Source organism: Gorilla gorilla, chromosome 5 (genome assembly GCF_029281585.2).
Source record: "Gorilla gorilla gorilla isolate KB3781 chromosome 5, NHGRI_mGorGor1-v2.1_pri, whole genome shotgun sequence".
NCBI classification, from domain to species: Eukaryota; Metazoa; Chordata; class Mammalia; order Primates; family Hominidae; genus Gorilla; species Gorilla gorilla.
Genome location: NC_073229.2, coordinates 189,647,757 through 189,661,427, shown reverse-complemented (window position 1 = coordinate 189,661,427; position 13,671 = coordinate 189,647,757). Strand labels below are relative to the sequence as shown.

Below are 13,671 nucleotides of genomic sequence, written 5' to 3'. Positions count from 1 at the left end.
ATAAACCTTATTAGATTATTTCACCACGATATACGTTATTTTGGTGAATATAAATTAATAAGATTGAATTATTTTAAACATATGAAATATTTGTAAATGGTAGTTTTTCACATTCTATTTGTGTTTAAATGAATTTACCTGTTTTAAAAAAAGGTCATATATTCATTGCTTTAGAAGTTCAAATCCAAAAATAAATATTCTTCAAGACACAAAGTTCTTAGAAACGACCTCATTAAGAAAATCTTATAGTTTCCCTGACCGCTTGTAAGGGATTTGGATCTTCACATAGCATCTGTTTGGGGTTACAGGAAGGGTATGCATAAATCTGACCAATGTTTGTAAAGTGATTTAGTCTAACCTGTAAGAGACCTGATACCCTCTTGAAATGTGCCCTTACAAAAAGTAAGGTAGTAAAACTGATGATTCCTTAAATGGGCTAAAGGAAGCGAGCTGACGGGAAATAAAGAACTCTGTGATTGATGGTATCATAAGAATCAGGGTATTCCAGGTATCCAAACATCTTAGCTTGAGCTAAGATGTGCTAAGAGCACTACTAGAGCAGAGTCTCTGCCAAATTGACAGATGGATGCTCCTAATGTGCCGTCTGCCTGGGTCAAGACAGGCTCGGGAGCTAGGGCAGGACTGTGCCCACAGTTGGAGAATGTGGACCTAGAAGAGGTAAGGCGGTGGTTCACAGCAGGGGATTGCTTAAACTCATTCGAATTGAGATAGGAGCTAGAAGTAAGAGCATCGTCTCACTCATTACACACTTTTATATCCTTGTTGATAATTTGTCTTTTAAAATTATATAATTTGCTTTACAAAAGCTAAAGTTGTACATTAAACTTTCTTAATTACTACCACTTAATTATTCTGTTAAGTAGAGACTTCACTTAGGGTAGCCACATATCACAAGACCAAATCTATTCAAATTGTAGCGGATATGTCTTTGATTTTTTTTAAAGTTATTATTTTTCTTCAAGAGGAAAGATTAAACCAAGCCATATTTAGAAAATAAAGTCAGACATGGAGCACATAGTTATGAAAGCAAGCAGCTGAAAAGGGAAAAGTCATTTTGGTTGAAAGGCTGGTGTTGAAAAGAAATATCTGCTAATGAGAAGCACAGTGTTTGGAGGCTGCATCCAGCTCACACACTTGCACGGGGAGAGAGAGGAACCAGGTTGCACAGCTACCTCCTCCTCTGGCCTTGCCACAAATTCCTGTCCCTTTAGAAAAGTCATTTCATTTCTGTGTACCTCAGACTTTGCTAATATAAAATGAAAGGATCGGGATAGATTTTCTCTTAAGACGTCTTCCCACTCTAAATTTCCAAAATTCGGTGAAAATGAAAGCCTGGTCCATAGCCATAAAAGTGTACCAGCAGATTTAGATGGCAGCCTAGTCAAAGCCTACATTATATTTGATTTCTTCAGTAGCACTGAGGCAACAGGAACATATGATGCACTCCTCACGGGACTTGTGATAGAAGTGACTCTTGTTCTTATGATGAAAATGACACTAATTTTTAATTCCATTTTACTGTCCTGGCTGTCACTTCTGTGTGCTCTTTAATGAAGTAATACATACTTAAACTTCACTCCTGAAATACAGAAGTCTTTCTAGTCCTTACTATAAATGTGCAAATGCTATGCTGATCAGTCTTATATTGTTGTGTTCTAGAGACCGTGTAATTGGTTTGATGATGACTGCCTGTGACCTTTGTTCTGTGACAAAACTGTGGCCCGTTACAAAATTGACGGCAAATGATATATATGCAGAATTCTGGGCTGAGGTATGTCCTTGATTCTTATATTGACATAGATAGGAGAAATAAAATGTATGGATCAATTGCTAAGAATACTTTAGTTGTTCATGTTGATAGTTATTTCAGAGAACTGTGGTGAGTCACATACTGAAGGATTTAGCACTTATGCAGATACAAAGAGAGAATGATCATTCTTTTACATATTACTTACATGTGTGTCTCATTCTCTGAGCTCAACTGAAAGAGTGTAGGAACTTACTCACTGAACAGTAGTATAACAGTTATCTTACTTAACAGCTGATCTTTTGTTCATTCATTCAATAAACATTACTGGCCATCTACTTTAGACAGGCACTGGACAAAGTACTCAGAGGGTCCCATGATACAGGATATATCCGCCTGCAGTTAAAAATTCAGGAGAATAATTGTTTTGCACCGTAGACATTGAGAATATGTAAATATAACCAATAGCTCACCTGCAAATTACGTGTTCTGCAGAATGTGTGGAATATTCATTCATAATACTCCTGAAACAACACGTAAATGACTTTTATTAACGCCTTTTCTTGACTGACTTATCTAATTTATCAGTGATGTGCATTGTACTGCTCAATTTGCTGATGGAATTGTATGTAAGTAAGTAGAATATCATTCTCCCATCCAAATGAGTCACGAATACCTAGGCCTTTGCATATTCAAAAATTACTCTATGAAGAAAGCTGTAAATCTTTTGAGTACCTCTTCTGGTTTGAATAAATAAAAGTAAATTTGGAGGACAAAGCAGCTGATAATTCAATCGTATATCCCATTCATACAGAAGAATGTATGTAAAACATAAACAGCAAATCATTCAGCCACAAGTTTAGTGGGAAAGGTTTATCATGTTGAATTATTTCATAATAATAAAGCCAAAGTATGTTTACTGTATGAGGATCACAGACCTTGAGTTGATTATACTCCCGGCATGATTTCTCCAGAATGCTTTACACATCGCATATGCGTGGTCTCGCATGAGCTTTTTCTTTATTTTATGGTGTATGTGTCAGAACCTAGTTACCATCAGACTCAAGTAGGAAGATTGATTTCAATGCACAGTTGACCCTTGAACAACACGGGTTTGAACTGTGTGGATCCACTTATATGTAGATATTTTTCAATACATATATTGAAAGATTTTTTTGGAGATTTATGACAAAAATACAGAACAACATATCCTAGAAATGTAAAAAAATTTATGCCATAAGTGCATAAAATATATGTAGATACTAGTCAATTTTATCATTTACTACCATAAAATACACAAAAATCTATGATAAGTTAAAATTTATCAAAACTTATGTACACACTTATAGACTGGAGAGAAATGTAAACAAACAGATGCCGTGTTAAATTGTAACTGCGTAAAGTTAACCGTAGTACATACGGCAGTACTGTAATAATTTTGCAGCAACCTTCTTTTGCTGTTACGGTGAGCTCAGGTGTTACAAGTATCCACTTAAAATGCTGTGTTTAAAACACTCTGTGATGCTAATTGTCTCTGAGCTATTCGTCTCTCCAGTCAATTGTGTATCACAGTAAAAAGTGATCTCTTGTGGTTCTTGCATAGTTTTCATTGTGTTTAGTGCAATACCGTAAGTCCTCCGTCACACCATAGCACCTATACAGAGTTACACTAGGATGCTGGAAGTGCTCCCAAGAAGCAGAGAAAAGTCATGACATGACAAGAAAAAGTTGAGTTGCTTGATACGTTCCCTAGACTGAAGTCTGCAGCTGTGGTTGCTGCCATTTTAACATAAATGAATCCCGTGTAAGGATCGTTGCAAAAAAAGAAAAGGAAATTCATGAAGCCATCACTGCAGCTATGACAGCAGGAGCAAAAACCTTGCACTGTTTGTGAAATATCTTTTTATCTCATACTAAAAATGCATGTTTTGTGTAGGTACAGGATTGCTATGAGAAAGGCATAACTATAGACTGTAATATGATTTCTATATTCTAGACGAATGTAGAAAATGTGCAGTCATTAAATGACAACTTAAAGTAAAAGGAAGGTGCAGGATTAAAAGCTGGAGAATTTAATGCCAAAATGTGACCAATATGTAATGGAGATGTTTTTCCTTTATATTATTCACTGGTTATTGAATCCACAGATAATGATTCAGCTCTCTGCACGCTCTTAGGTGCAGCCTTCACCAACCTCAATAGTCCACAGGAAGAAGCAGGAATATATTCACCAAGTCCTGACAGTTGGTCCCAGTATCTATAAAGTCCTGTCTCTTCTCTCCATCCTCACGATCTTTCCCCTCTTCAGATCATCACCAACTCATGCCTTGAGTACTGCAACTTTCTAACTGAATTCCTTGCCATTACCTTTTAGAATTTGTGCAAAAATAATTAATAATGTGGTCTTTGGTGCCAGGTTGCTTGAAATTAAAATTCCGCTTTGGCACTTGGTATTTAACCTCAGGCCAGTTTATGAGATAGGGATGATAATAATTCGGATTCCATCCGTACCCCGCTTCTGATCCTCTTGTTGTAATACAGACCAAAATCATGACCTCCGTGTGGAGAGCCCCACGTGGCTGGCCCCCTGTCCACTGTCTGTGCAGGTATATTCCCCGTCTCAGCCCCTAGCTGCCATTTAGGTCTTTGTTCCCTGCAGTCTCTGCCTGGAGCATGCTCCTGCCCTCTGCATTCTGTGAAAGCCTCAGATTGGCTCAGCCCTCTGTTAGAGCCATGGTCTGTAGCACTGGGTTCTTTTCCTTTTTAGCATTTTTGTTTCGAGTACATATTCAAATCATCGTTTGTTTAAAAAGCTGTTTCCCTGTTGGACTTGTCAAGTCTTTGAGAGCAGGGGACTTAGTATGTCTCACTCACTTTGGATAGAGAAGCAAAAAGTTTGACACCACTGATTTTAAATTTAAAGTGGTAACAATGGAACAGCAGCCATGCTTGAAGTGGCTTTGCTTTGTCAGGACGAGTGCTTTGGTCCTGTACATAAAAATACCTAATTATGGTGATAGTAGTTTGTTTGTAGACCCTATTTTAGCAAGTCTGGGAAGTTTCTAGGCTGTACTTCTGATTTCTAAAAACATGACTAACGTTCCTAAAATAATAAAGACTATGAGGGAAGACTGGGAAGTTAGGAAAAATATTAGGAAATCTTAAGAAGATTGTACAAGTTTTACCTTTAACAAATAAATAAAAAGCAAGATAATTTCTAAAATCTTTAAAATGGGAACAGCATATCCTAGAATATTTCATAAGGATTAAATGAAATAATATTTACAAATTACTTAGCTCAGGGCCTGCATCGTAGTGAATCTTTAGTAACTATTACCTGTAACTGTAAGTGAATCTTTAGTAACTAACATAGTGAATCTTTACTAACTATTACCTATAATTGTAAATTAGATGATATGTGTAGTTTGTTGTACTGCGTCTTTACTAGCACATTTTAGCCGACTGGTGTTGTTTATCTTCCTCTGTAAATATTCCTCTGGAAAGCCAAACTTCACTGAGTTCCATGCACTTGGAAGATCATTTGGAAGAGAGAAGGGCCTGGAGGTTATTCCATATCTTGTTATTGTTATTTCTCCTCACTGTTTACTGTATTTCCTCTTATTATAACATTTATTTACTAACTTCTGCAAAATGAAACCAGTAATGATGGCTGGGTTTCTGGTAATTCAGTAGTGGAGAAAATCAGGATAAAGTACAAAATAATGATACATTAAGTTTTTCTTTATTTTGATGTACTTTTCTTGGGTTAACCACAAACATTATTTGTTTTGAAGAAAATTAATGAATAAAGGGAATAATTCAATAATATCAAAATAGTATAGCAATTTGAAATTTGAGAAAGCATGATTTTCTCCCCATTCATCTTAGGGTGATGAAATGAAGAAATTGGGAATACAGCCTATTCCTATGATGGACAGAGACAAGAAGGATGAAGTCCCCCAAGGCCAGGTATGAATTATTAAAGTAAATTGTCATTGCTAAAGCCAAATAGTTTAAGGTGGGCATAAAATCATACATAAATGGAAAGCATGTCATCATATATTCTGGTAAGGGAATGGGTTATTCCGGGCAGATCTGGTGATTAATATAGAAACTTCAGAAATTTATCTTACAAGATTGAGAACTAGAAAAAGAAAAACTGTTTACCCTGAATAATCATCTACTCAAATGAACCTTCACTTGCTAAGACACTCAGAAAAGTAGACTCTAAAAGAGTTTATACTCTTAATCTGCGTTTGATGGCCAACTGCAACCACTGATTTTGTTCCCAAGGCTAAAAGCCACAGTGAGGAATCCTGAGGGTCTGGCTGCCTTGTGGACTGGAAGGACTTAGTGCTCAGAGGACAGAAGCTAGAACCACTTGAAACCTTCTCCATTTAGATGGAGTAAGACCAAGGTTAGGAAATCTCTGTGGACTGAAAGAATTCATACTACCTTGGCCATGACTCCTTTCTACAGCTGCCGTTGCAGTAAATAGGCTTTCTTTTCTGACTTGAAATAGAGGGGGTGGATGAATTTGAATTGTTTTACTTTTAATAAGCAGAAAATATTTTGTCGTTGGCTAAACAAAGATATTTTTGGAGAGTTACGTTATAGATTTTAATTCAGGTTCCTTTTTTCTGACAAATAATGCTTAGTATTTTAGTACATTTTATGTTTTGTCTCAACATAAATTGACATTAATTATCCTCTTTTCAGGTCATACTACATAATTTATTTTGCTTTCGAATGTTTCGAGAGGTCTTGTGCCTCGCTAGTTTTGCATGTGTGTATGTGTGGTGTCATGTATTTCTGAGAGTATGGCTTTCGTTAACTGTCTCATCTTCTAATGGCATAACAAGGAAGTTAGTTGTGGGCAAATAATTATGATACAGATAAGTTTAGCAAATGTTTAAAAAAAATCCACAGGACGGTGGTTTTTGATAAATTCTCAAATTTCCCTACTTTATTTAAAATTGATTTATACAAAATTTAGGCAAGTCCACAGCTCACAGAGGGTACCAGCACAACAAAGAGGCTGAATGAATGGCCATCACCTCCACTTATGTCCCTGGCTAGGTTTTCTGATGGCATGGTCACTTTTCCCTCTTGATTAGAAACGGATCCTGAATACCCATCGTGTTTACTGCAGGTGTATTTTGAAGTTTTTGTCGCATTTTACCACTGTTCATGGAATTTTCCCATATATGGAGTCACAGCTGTTAGTCATTCCTGTTTGGTGTCTGCTTTTCATATTGTATTTGAGAAGTTCTTTCCCATCTTGAGAGTAAATATATTTGCCTGTATTTTCTTTAGTTTCTTCTTGATTACTTTCCATTAGATTTATTGACTTTTTTGGAATGTATCGTGTTATATTATTTAAGATAGGGATCTACAATTTCTTTCCTTCCCAGTAGTTAACAGTCATCCCAAGAATGCATGGTATAGCTGGAAATTTCTCATTGATGCTGTCAGCATATGGGTTTTGCTCTAGTGTTTTTAACTAAGATAATCGTTTGTTTTGGAATAGTTTGATTTTCATTTACAGCCTAATAAAGGTTTAAAGAAAAATTTCTATGATCAGTTCATATTTTACCAACCATATTGCTTCTAAATAGTTGATGACTGTGAAATTATTTGCCATAATAATGAAATACTCTAATTTCGAATATTAATATCTTTTCTGGGATCTTCTGCCCCATGACATCTGTTAAATATTAGAATAAGAAAGTCTCTGCATGAGCCATAAAGTTAAAAATGGAAATAACACAGGCGCTATTCTAGTAAGAGTGCTATGACGATAGACTTTATAACAGGAGAAAGCAAAAAGGAATAAATTTGATCCTTCTGTATGCTTCGATGCATATCACTGAAGTTCAGTACTTTCGAGAAATTGGTAAGCTGTGATTTGGGGTCACCTCATCTAGAGAGCTATTTGTCTCGTACATGATGCAGCCACTTGGCCAGTGACTTATGACTAGACAAGCTGTGTTATCTGGCTGATAGTCACATATCTTTTACATCTGGACTTTACTAAGCCAGTCTTATTTGCACAGTGACCCAGAATTCCTAATAAAATATTCTTTATGTATTATTTAAAATACTACAGATTTTTAAACTTTGAAATGTGATATATTGAAAAAAACAGTAAATGGGAAGAGCTGTGATAAAACCAATGACATTTATTTTAGTTCAAATAAGAGGGCTGGGAGGATGAGTAAATATTGGGACACCACACAAGGCACCAAAGCCAAGAGTAGCAGACAAGCAGAAAGCACTGCTGTAAACCTGAGCACGAGGGCAGAAAGAGCCATATGTATGAAAGAATAGCAGGCTTTTACGTTGAAGTGTCTGCAAGAAAGCACTAAAGGTGACTGGAGATAACACAGGACTTGAATGATCAACTGACTGATCTATTAGCGAAATGTCATTTAATGTACTTGGGTCTTAGATTTCAGTAGGTATTAACCTTTGTAATATGTTTTGAATCTTCATGTGTTTTATTTCTAGAATCCATTTTAATGCATTTTAAAATACAGTCTATAATAGTATTCATGGAACCCAAATATCACATACAGCAAAACTAGAACATGCAATTTTATAATTAGGCCTCAGAAACAGAACAGTCACTTAAGAAATATAAATATCACTAGAATTGCTAATGTGCACTTTTGTTTCTTGTCCGTGGTTTTTGCACGGAGGCAGCTTGGGTTCTACAATGCCGTGGCCATTCCCTGCTATACAACCCTTACCCAGATCCTCCCTCCCACGGAGCCTCTTCTGAAAGCATGCAGGTATGTACTATGGTTCAAGCCGTAAAAATATTGTTTCTAACAACACTGAGATCTGTATAGGATTTTTGTACCCCACTAGTGTGTTGTGGTCTGTGTGTTTGTCTAGATGTCGAGTTGTTGTGCTCAGGGGCTCGGGGCCTCCTTACCTGGCTTCCCCAGGGCCACGACTTCTCCCCTTTGGTTCAATTCTCCTCAAAGACGAGCCTCAGGCACCTTGGGTGGTTGGGTAGCTTCTTCTGGCCACACTCTGAAGAGAGGGACAGTGGGAACAGGCTGGGGGCTGGGGCCAGGCACAGTCAGGGCCCAGATGTCCGAGTGACTGGGAGGGCCTCTGTCTTGGTGTGGGAGACCCTTCTCGCTTTCTTATGCCCACGTTCAGTCTGGGTGGGGTGCCAGGTCTTTCTTTGAGAAAGGGCATGTGTGTGGTTCTCGCAAGGCAGCTTGGTTTCAAGCCTAATGAGAGCTGCATCTGTGCCGAAGGGACCTTGTCCCTGGAGGTCCTCAGGCCTGGGATAGAAGCCCTTGGCCAGGCTGCCTCATTCTGCTAAGTGAGACATGGAGTCAGTCCTGCAAGAGGGGCCCCTGGCTCTCATGACTCGTGCAGTCACAGTATGTCCCTATACTTAGGGACACTATGTATATGTGAAGAGTGTCTATTCATATCAAGTCCTTCATACATCAAAAAGGAGGAAGAAGTTTTTATTATTATTGTTATTTTGCAGAGGACCTGCCCAATGCTGTTTTTAAAAAGACAAGGTAAGGGCGTCTATTGAGGATGCCTGTGCAGGAAGAGGCTGACTAGATCACACAGTTTGTTGTTTAAATGGAAGAAGGGGACCTTAAATTTTGGATAACCGCTTCCTCTTTAAGTCTTTTTCTCATTCGAAAAAGACATTTAAGCATCGTTATCTCTTCTAGATTCATATTTCTCCCTATTCCATTCTTATCCTTTTTAAAGAGTGAACTCGGTTAAGAACCTTGGATATTTTTAAAGATTTTCATTTTACTGTATAAATTCCCTCTGAGGAAGTCAAAGGGTTATAGCCAGCAGCTGTGCGTGTGAGTCTTTTCTAGGTGAATTGGCTCCGGGCCATGTTTTACCTACTTAGCCATAGCTCTGCCTGGGGTGGGTTGGAGTGGATGCCCTGTGGGAGGACGGAGGACAGACACTGGCCAGAGAGTTTTACACAAAACCAGAAACTTAATATACTCTTATCTTCTGCTGTTGAAATTTTTTTTCTGCTTTTTTCAAGGAAAGACCAATAAGCAATATTAAAAATTTTATATATATAATATTTAAGAAACGGTTTCTCCTTCCTTCCTGCTCCTGTGGATATAAACGTAGCATCCTACCTTGTTCTGTTGAGCCTTAATTGACCTTAATCCCTGGTTAGTTTACTAAAATCTTACCTTATTGGAAAGGCCTAAGTCATAATGGGCAATATGGAATGTGAGGCCAGATCATTCTTGAAGGAATTAGGTTATAAAAGTGCATGCAAAATTAAAGAGAAAGTGGGATATCAATGTAAATTCAAAGATGTTGTTTAAACCAATACTAAGCAATCTTCAAAAGTCCTTTCCTGTCCAGAAATCGTGTGTGTTTTATGCCAGGTACTTGGAAGCCAGGTCATGAGTGCTGACTGTGCGTGCCCGGCGCTGTAGGGAGCTATGGAGGCGCGTGCCCGGCGCTGTAGGGCGCTATGGAGGCGCGTGCCCGGCGCTGTAGGGCGCTATGGAGGCGCGTGCCCGGCGCTGTAGGGCGCTATGGAGGTGCCTTCCTTGTGGAGCTCTGAGAACACGGTATCCACTGTGTGGGCGGCTCTGCCTCATTCCTGCTTCAGTATACTTGGCTGGACCGCATAACTTCTTAAAGGCCATTTTAATCTTATTAACGCTTAAAAAGTGTATGATGTATCATCGGTGTCCAAGGAAACATACCAAAATTAGTGTATGGCTTTTTCCAATATATCAGAAGTCTCTAGGGTCTGGAAAAATAATACTTGATGATATGTTACAAAAGTTAAAAGGGCTACACTTTTCAGTTATATTTTAGGGTTTTGTCTATCTGAATGTGTCTTAGCACGTTTGCTAAAAGAAATTTGAGAGAATTTTAAAACTCTGTCTCATAGGAGTTTTGTATTTCCCAATGCCAAGATTCCCATGTGACTTCACACAGGAATGTGGCTAAAAGCTCTGCCAGGATAGCCATGTAGAGTAAGATGGTTGTGCAGTGGTTGTGATCACGCAGTTAGAGAAGATGACGATGCCTGTGAAGCTTGAACCACAGACACTGAGAAAGATTAGAGGACTCGAGAAACGAGACTGCCTCGGGTGAGGACTTACCAGAGCACAAACACGGTTTTACTGTAACAAGAAAATTTCAGAAGTTTGTGCCAGGTGTAACTTAGGATGACTTTGTACGTACGACACACTGTTCAGAATAAGAACAAGTGTAAGATGATGAGGTTTAGGCCTCCTGGGAGACGCAGTGTCGACATTTCTCAGTAGGAAGGTCCGTGTTGTCACCAAGTGTTCCTACTGCTCTGGGACCTCCTCCTTTGCACGATCCCGCGTATTCCTCAGTAGTAAACCCTAGGGCTCTTTCCCTATTCAAGTTAATCCTTCTTTCTAAGAAAGGAAGTATGCTGAGCCCTAGCATTTCTGCTGCTTTCGCGGTCCAGAGCGGATGGACCAAGGTGCCCCTGACCCTCTGGCACCTCTGAATCTCTTTCCTGAACAGCCATCACAGGAACCTGCCTGGCCACGTCGTGCTGGTAACCATGTCGGAGGGCCCCACACAATGCCGTTGTGCAGAGCTGTGCCACAGGACTGTTTGGTTAGTTTTCAAGACAAAGTCCAGAAATCCTTTATTCAGCTTCTCCTGAAACTGCATCTTTTATCCCTAGGGATAATCTCAGTCAGTGGGAGAAGGTGATTCGAGGGGAGGAGACTGCAACCTGGATTTCATCCCCATCCGTGGCTCAGAAGGCAGCTGCATCTGAAGATTGAGCACTGGTCACCCTGACACGCTGTCCCACCTACAGTTCCTCATCTTGCTTCTTTGACATTCTTTTCCTTTTTTTGGGGGGGGGGGTTGGGGGGAACCTACACCTGGTAACTGGGGTGCAGACCTCTTCAAGAAGGTAACATCAAGTAAATAAGTCAAGCAGAGGACTTCCTGCCAATCTCTTCTGTGAGGCATCATAGACACTGAGCAACCAGGACCACCCCCATGTTCAGAAATCAGCTGGCCAAGTGACTCCATTTGACTTGCAAACCAGCCTTTTCTAATAGGCTAATATTGCTGAGGCCTTAAAGGAAATGGACAAAAATTATTCAGAAGGGGTACTTTTCCATTGTATCTTTCTAATAAGGGTTTAAAATGGTACTATTATGGTATTGTACTTGGGCTTTAACATCAATGTTGCTTTGATGTTGTTGGATATAAATAGGAATTTTTACACATTACTATTGTGAATGGTGAATGTTCATGTACGACCTACTTGTAATTAACTTGAGTTGTAGTCCACAGCCTCAGGACAAATGTCGTTGAGGTTACAGAGTAAGAAATGATGGCAAAACGTCAAACTCTTATTTAAGAGCTTCATGAATTTAGTTAGACTAAACATAATTCTTTAAGTTCAACCTAAAGGGCTGAGATCAATAAATTTAACACTAAAAGAAGTAGACTTCCTGTCTTTTTGAGAGGATACGAGGTATATGTTACAATAAATCTCAGAACTTCAAGTAGCAGTTCAAAAGATGTCAGTTTTTAAAATTGTTTTTGTTGTTGTCTTGGCAGTTTTACTGAACCCTTTGCATAAAGAACAAAATAAAAGCAAGGCATTGTAATTTTTTTAATGGACAAGTCTAATGGATACGAAGGGTACATTTTTCATAATGATTCCTTTATATTTTCACTTTGTGTCATTGCAGAGTTTTAGACTCTCATTCACAATGAAAAGTTTATTTTAAACATTGTTTAATTAAAATGCCATACAGTTCTCTTTTAAACATCCAACCATAAAAAGTGTATTTTGTGATTTTACTCTGACCTGCCGCAGTCACCTCTCATTTATCTCTTCCACGTACTGCACGGTCGTATTTCATGAGCGTTCTGTCCATAGCACAGAAACAGAGCAGAAAGTAGTACAATCATGTTGGACCTTCTTTCTGTTCTCTTTACTCTTCTCACAGTTCGGATCACTCCATAGAAGCCTGTGGGTTTCGATGGTTTCTTCTATACCCCTTTTTGGTTGACCAGTATTACTATACAATGTAAGTGTTTTAAAAAAGACAAAAGTAATACTCTGCACCCCTTCCTACAAAGATTATAAAGCAGTCACTTCTGGCGCATTTTAATAATTTAAAGATTTTTAGTGCAATGGCGCACTAACCTCCAAACCTGAATTAGACAGAGACTCACTCGGGAAGTGACAGGCCCACCATAACAAATAACTTATTCACTTTTCATGTGGCAGGAAACTGGAATATCACTTTTAATAAAATGGAAAAATATGCTTCTACATATTTACTACCATAGGCGTTTTGTTCATATGAGCCTGGTTTGTGCAAAATTAAATCAGAGGCTTCTACAACATGGTTTATTTATGTTGTAGCAGAGTTGGCTCTACATAAACATTGTTGTTATTTTAAAATTAACACTATGTGTTCAGTTTTCTTGTGGGCTTCTGAAAGTTGCCATCTTCCCTCCGTGGAGCTCCATTTGCTATTTTCATTATACACTGTGAGGTAAAATGTAATAACAAAAGAGAGAGAAATACCACTGTGGCTAGATACATACACACACATATATATATGGATGGATGTAATATATGTAGAACACACACATAGATGTATATAGGATACACACTCATGTATGTAAACGTATACATATGTGTATATATGATACATACACATACACACACACGAGAGACAGAAGGAAAGAGAGGAAGAGAGAAGCAAACATGTAGGAAAAAATATAAATCAGCCCCATTCTCCCATTCTTTAAGAACAATGATTTTTCTTGATGGAAAATGCATTATCACTTGACAGTTGACAAGAAAGTGTCATTTTTGTGTTAGTGTATCATATAATTGAATTTGAACA

The 13,671-nt window shown here is 38.4% G+C and overlaps 1 protein-coding gene across 5 annotated transcripts in view; it reads left to right on the top strand.

Annotated features, from left to right (window-relative positions):
- PDE10A (phosphodiesterase 10A) overlaps positions 1 to 12,616 on the top strand; it is a 332,525-nt gene extending 319,909 nt beyond the window's left edge. For all 5 annotated transcript variants that reach the window (XM_031012517.3, XM_055391784.2, XM_055391783.2 and 2 more), the window contains 4 exons: positions 1,681 to 1,792; positions 5,657 to 5,737; positions 8,474 to 8,562; positions 11,469 to 12,616. In XM_031012517.3, coding sequence (XP_030868377.2) covers positions 1,681 to 1,792; positions 5,657 to 5,737; positions 8,474 to 8,562; positions 11,469 to 11,571 — 385 coding nt within the window. In that variant the 3' untranslated portion in view covers positions 11,572 to 12,616. The remainder of the gene's footprint in view (positions 1 to 1,680; positions 1,793 to 5,656; positions 5,738 to 8,473; positions 8,563 to 11,468) is intronic.
- The last annotated feature ends 1,055 nt before the right edge of the window (positions 12,617 to 13,671 follow it).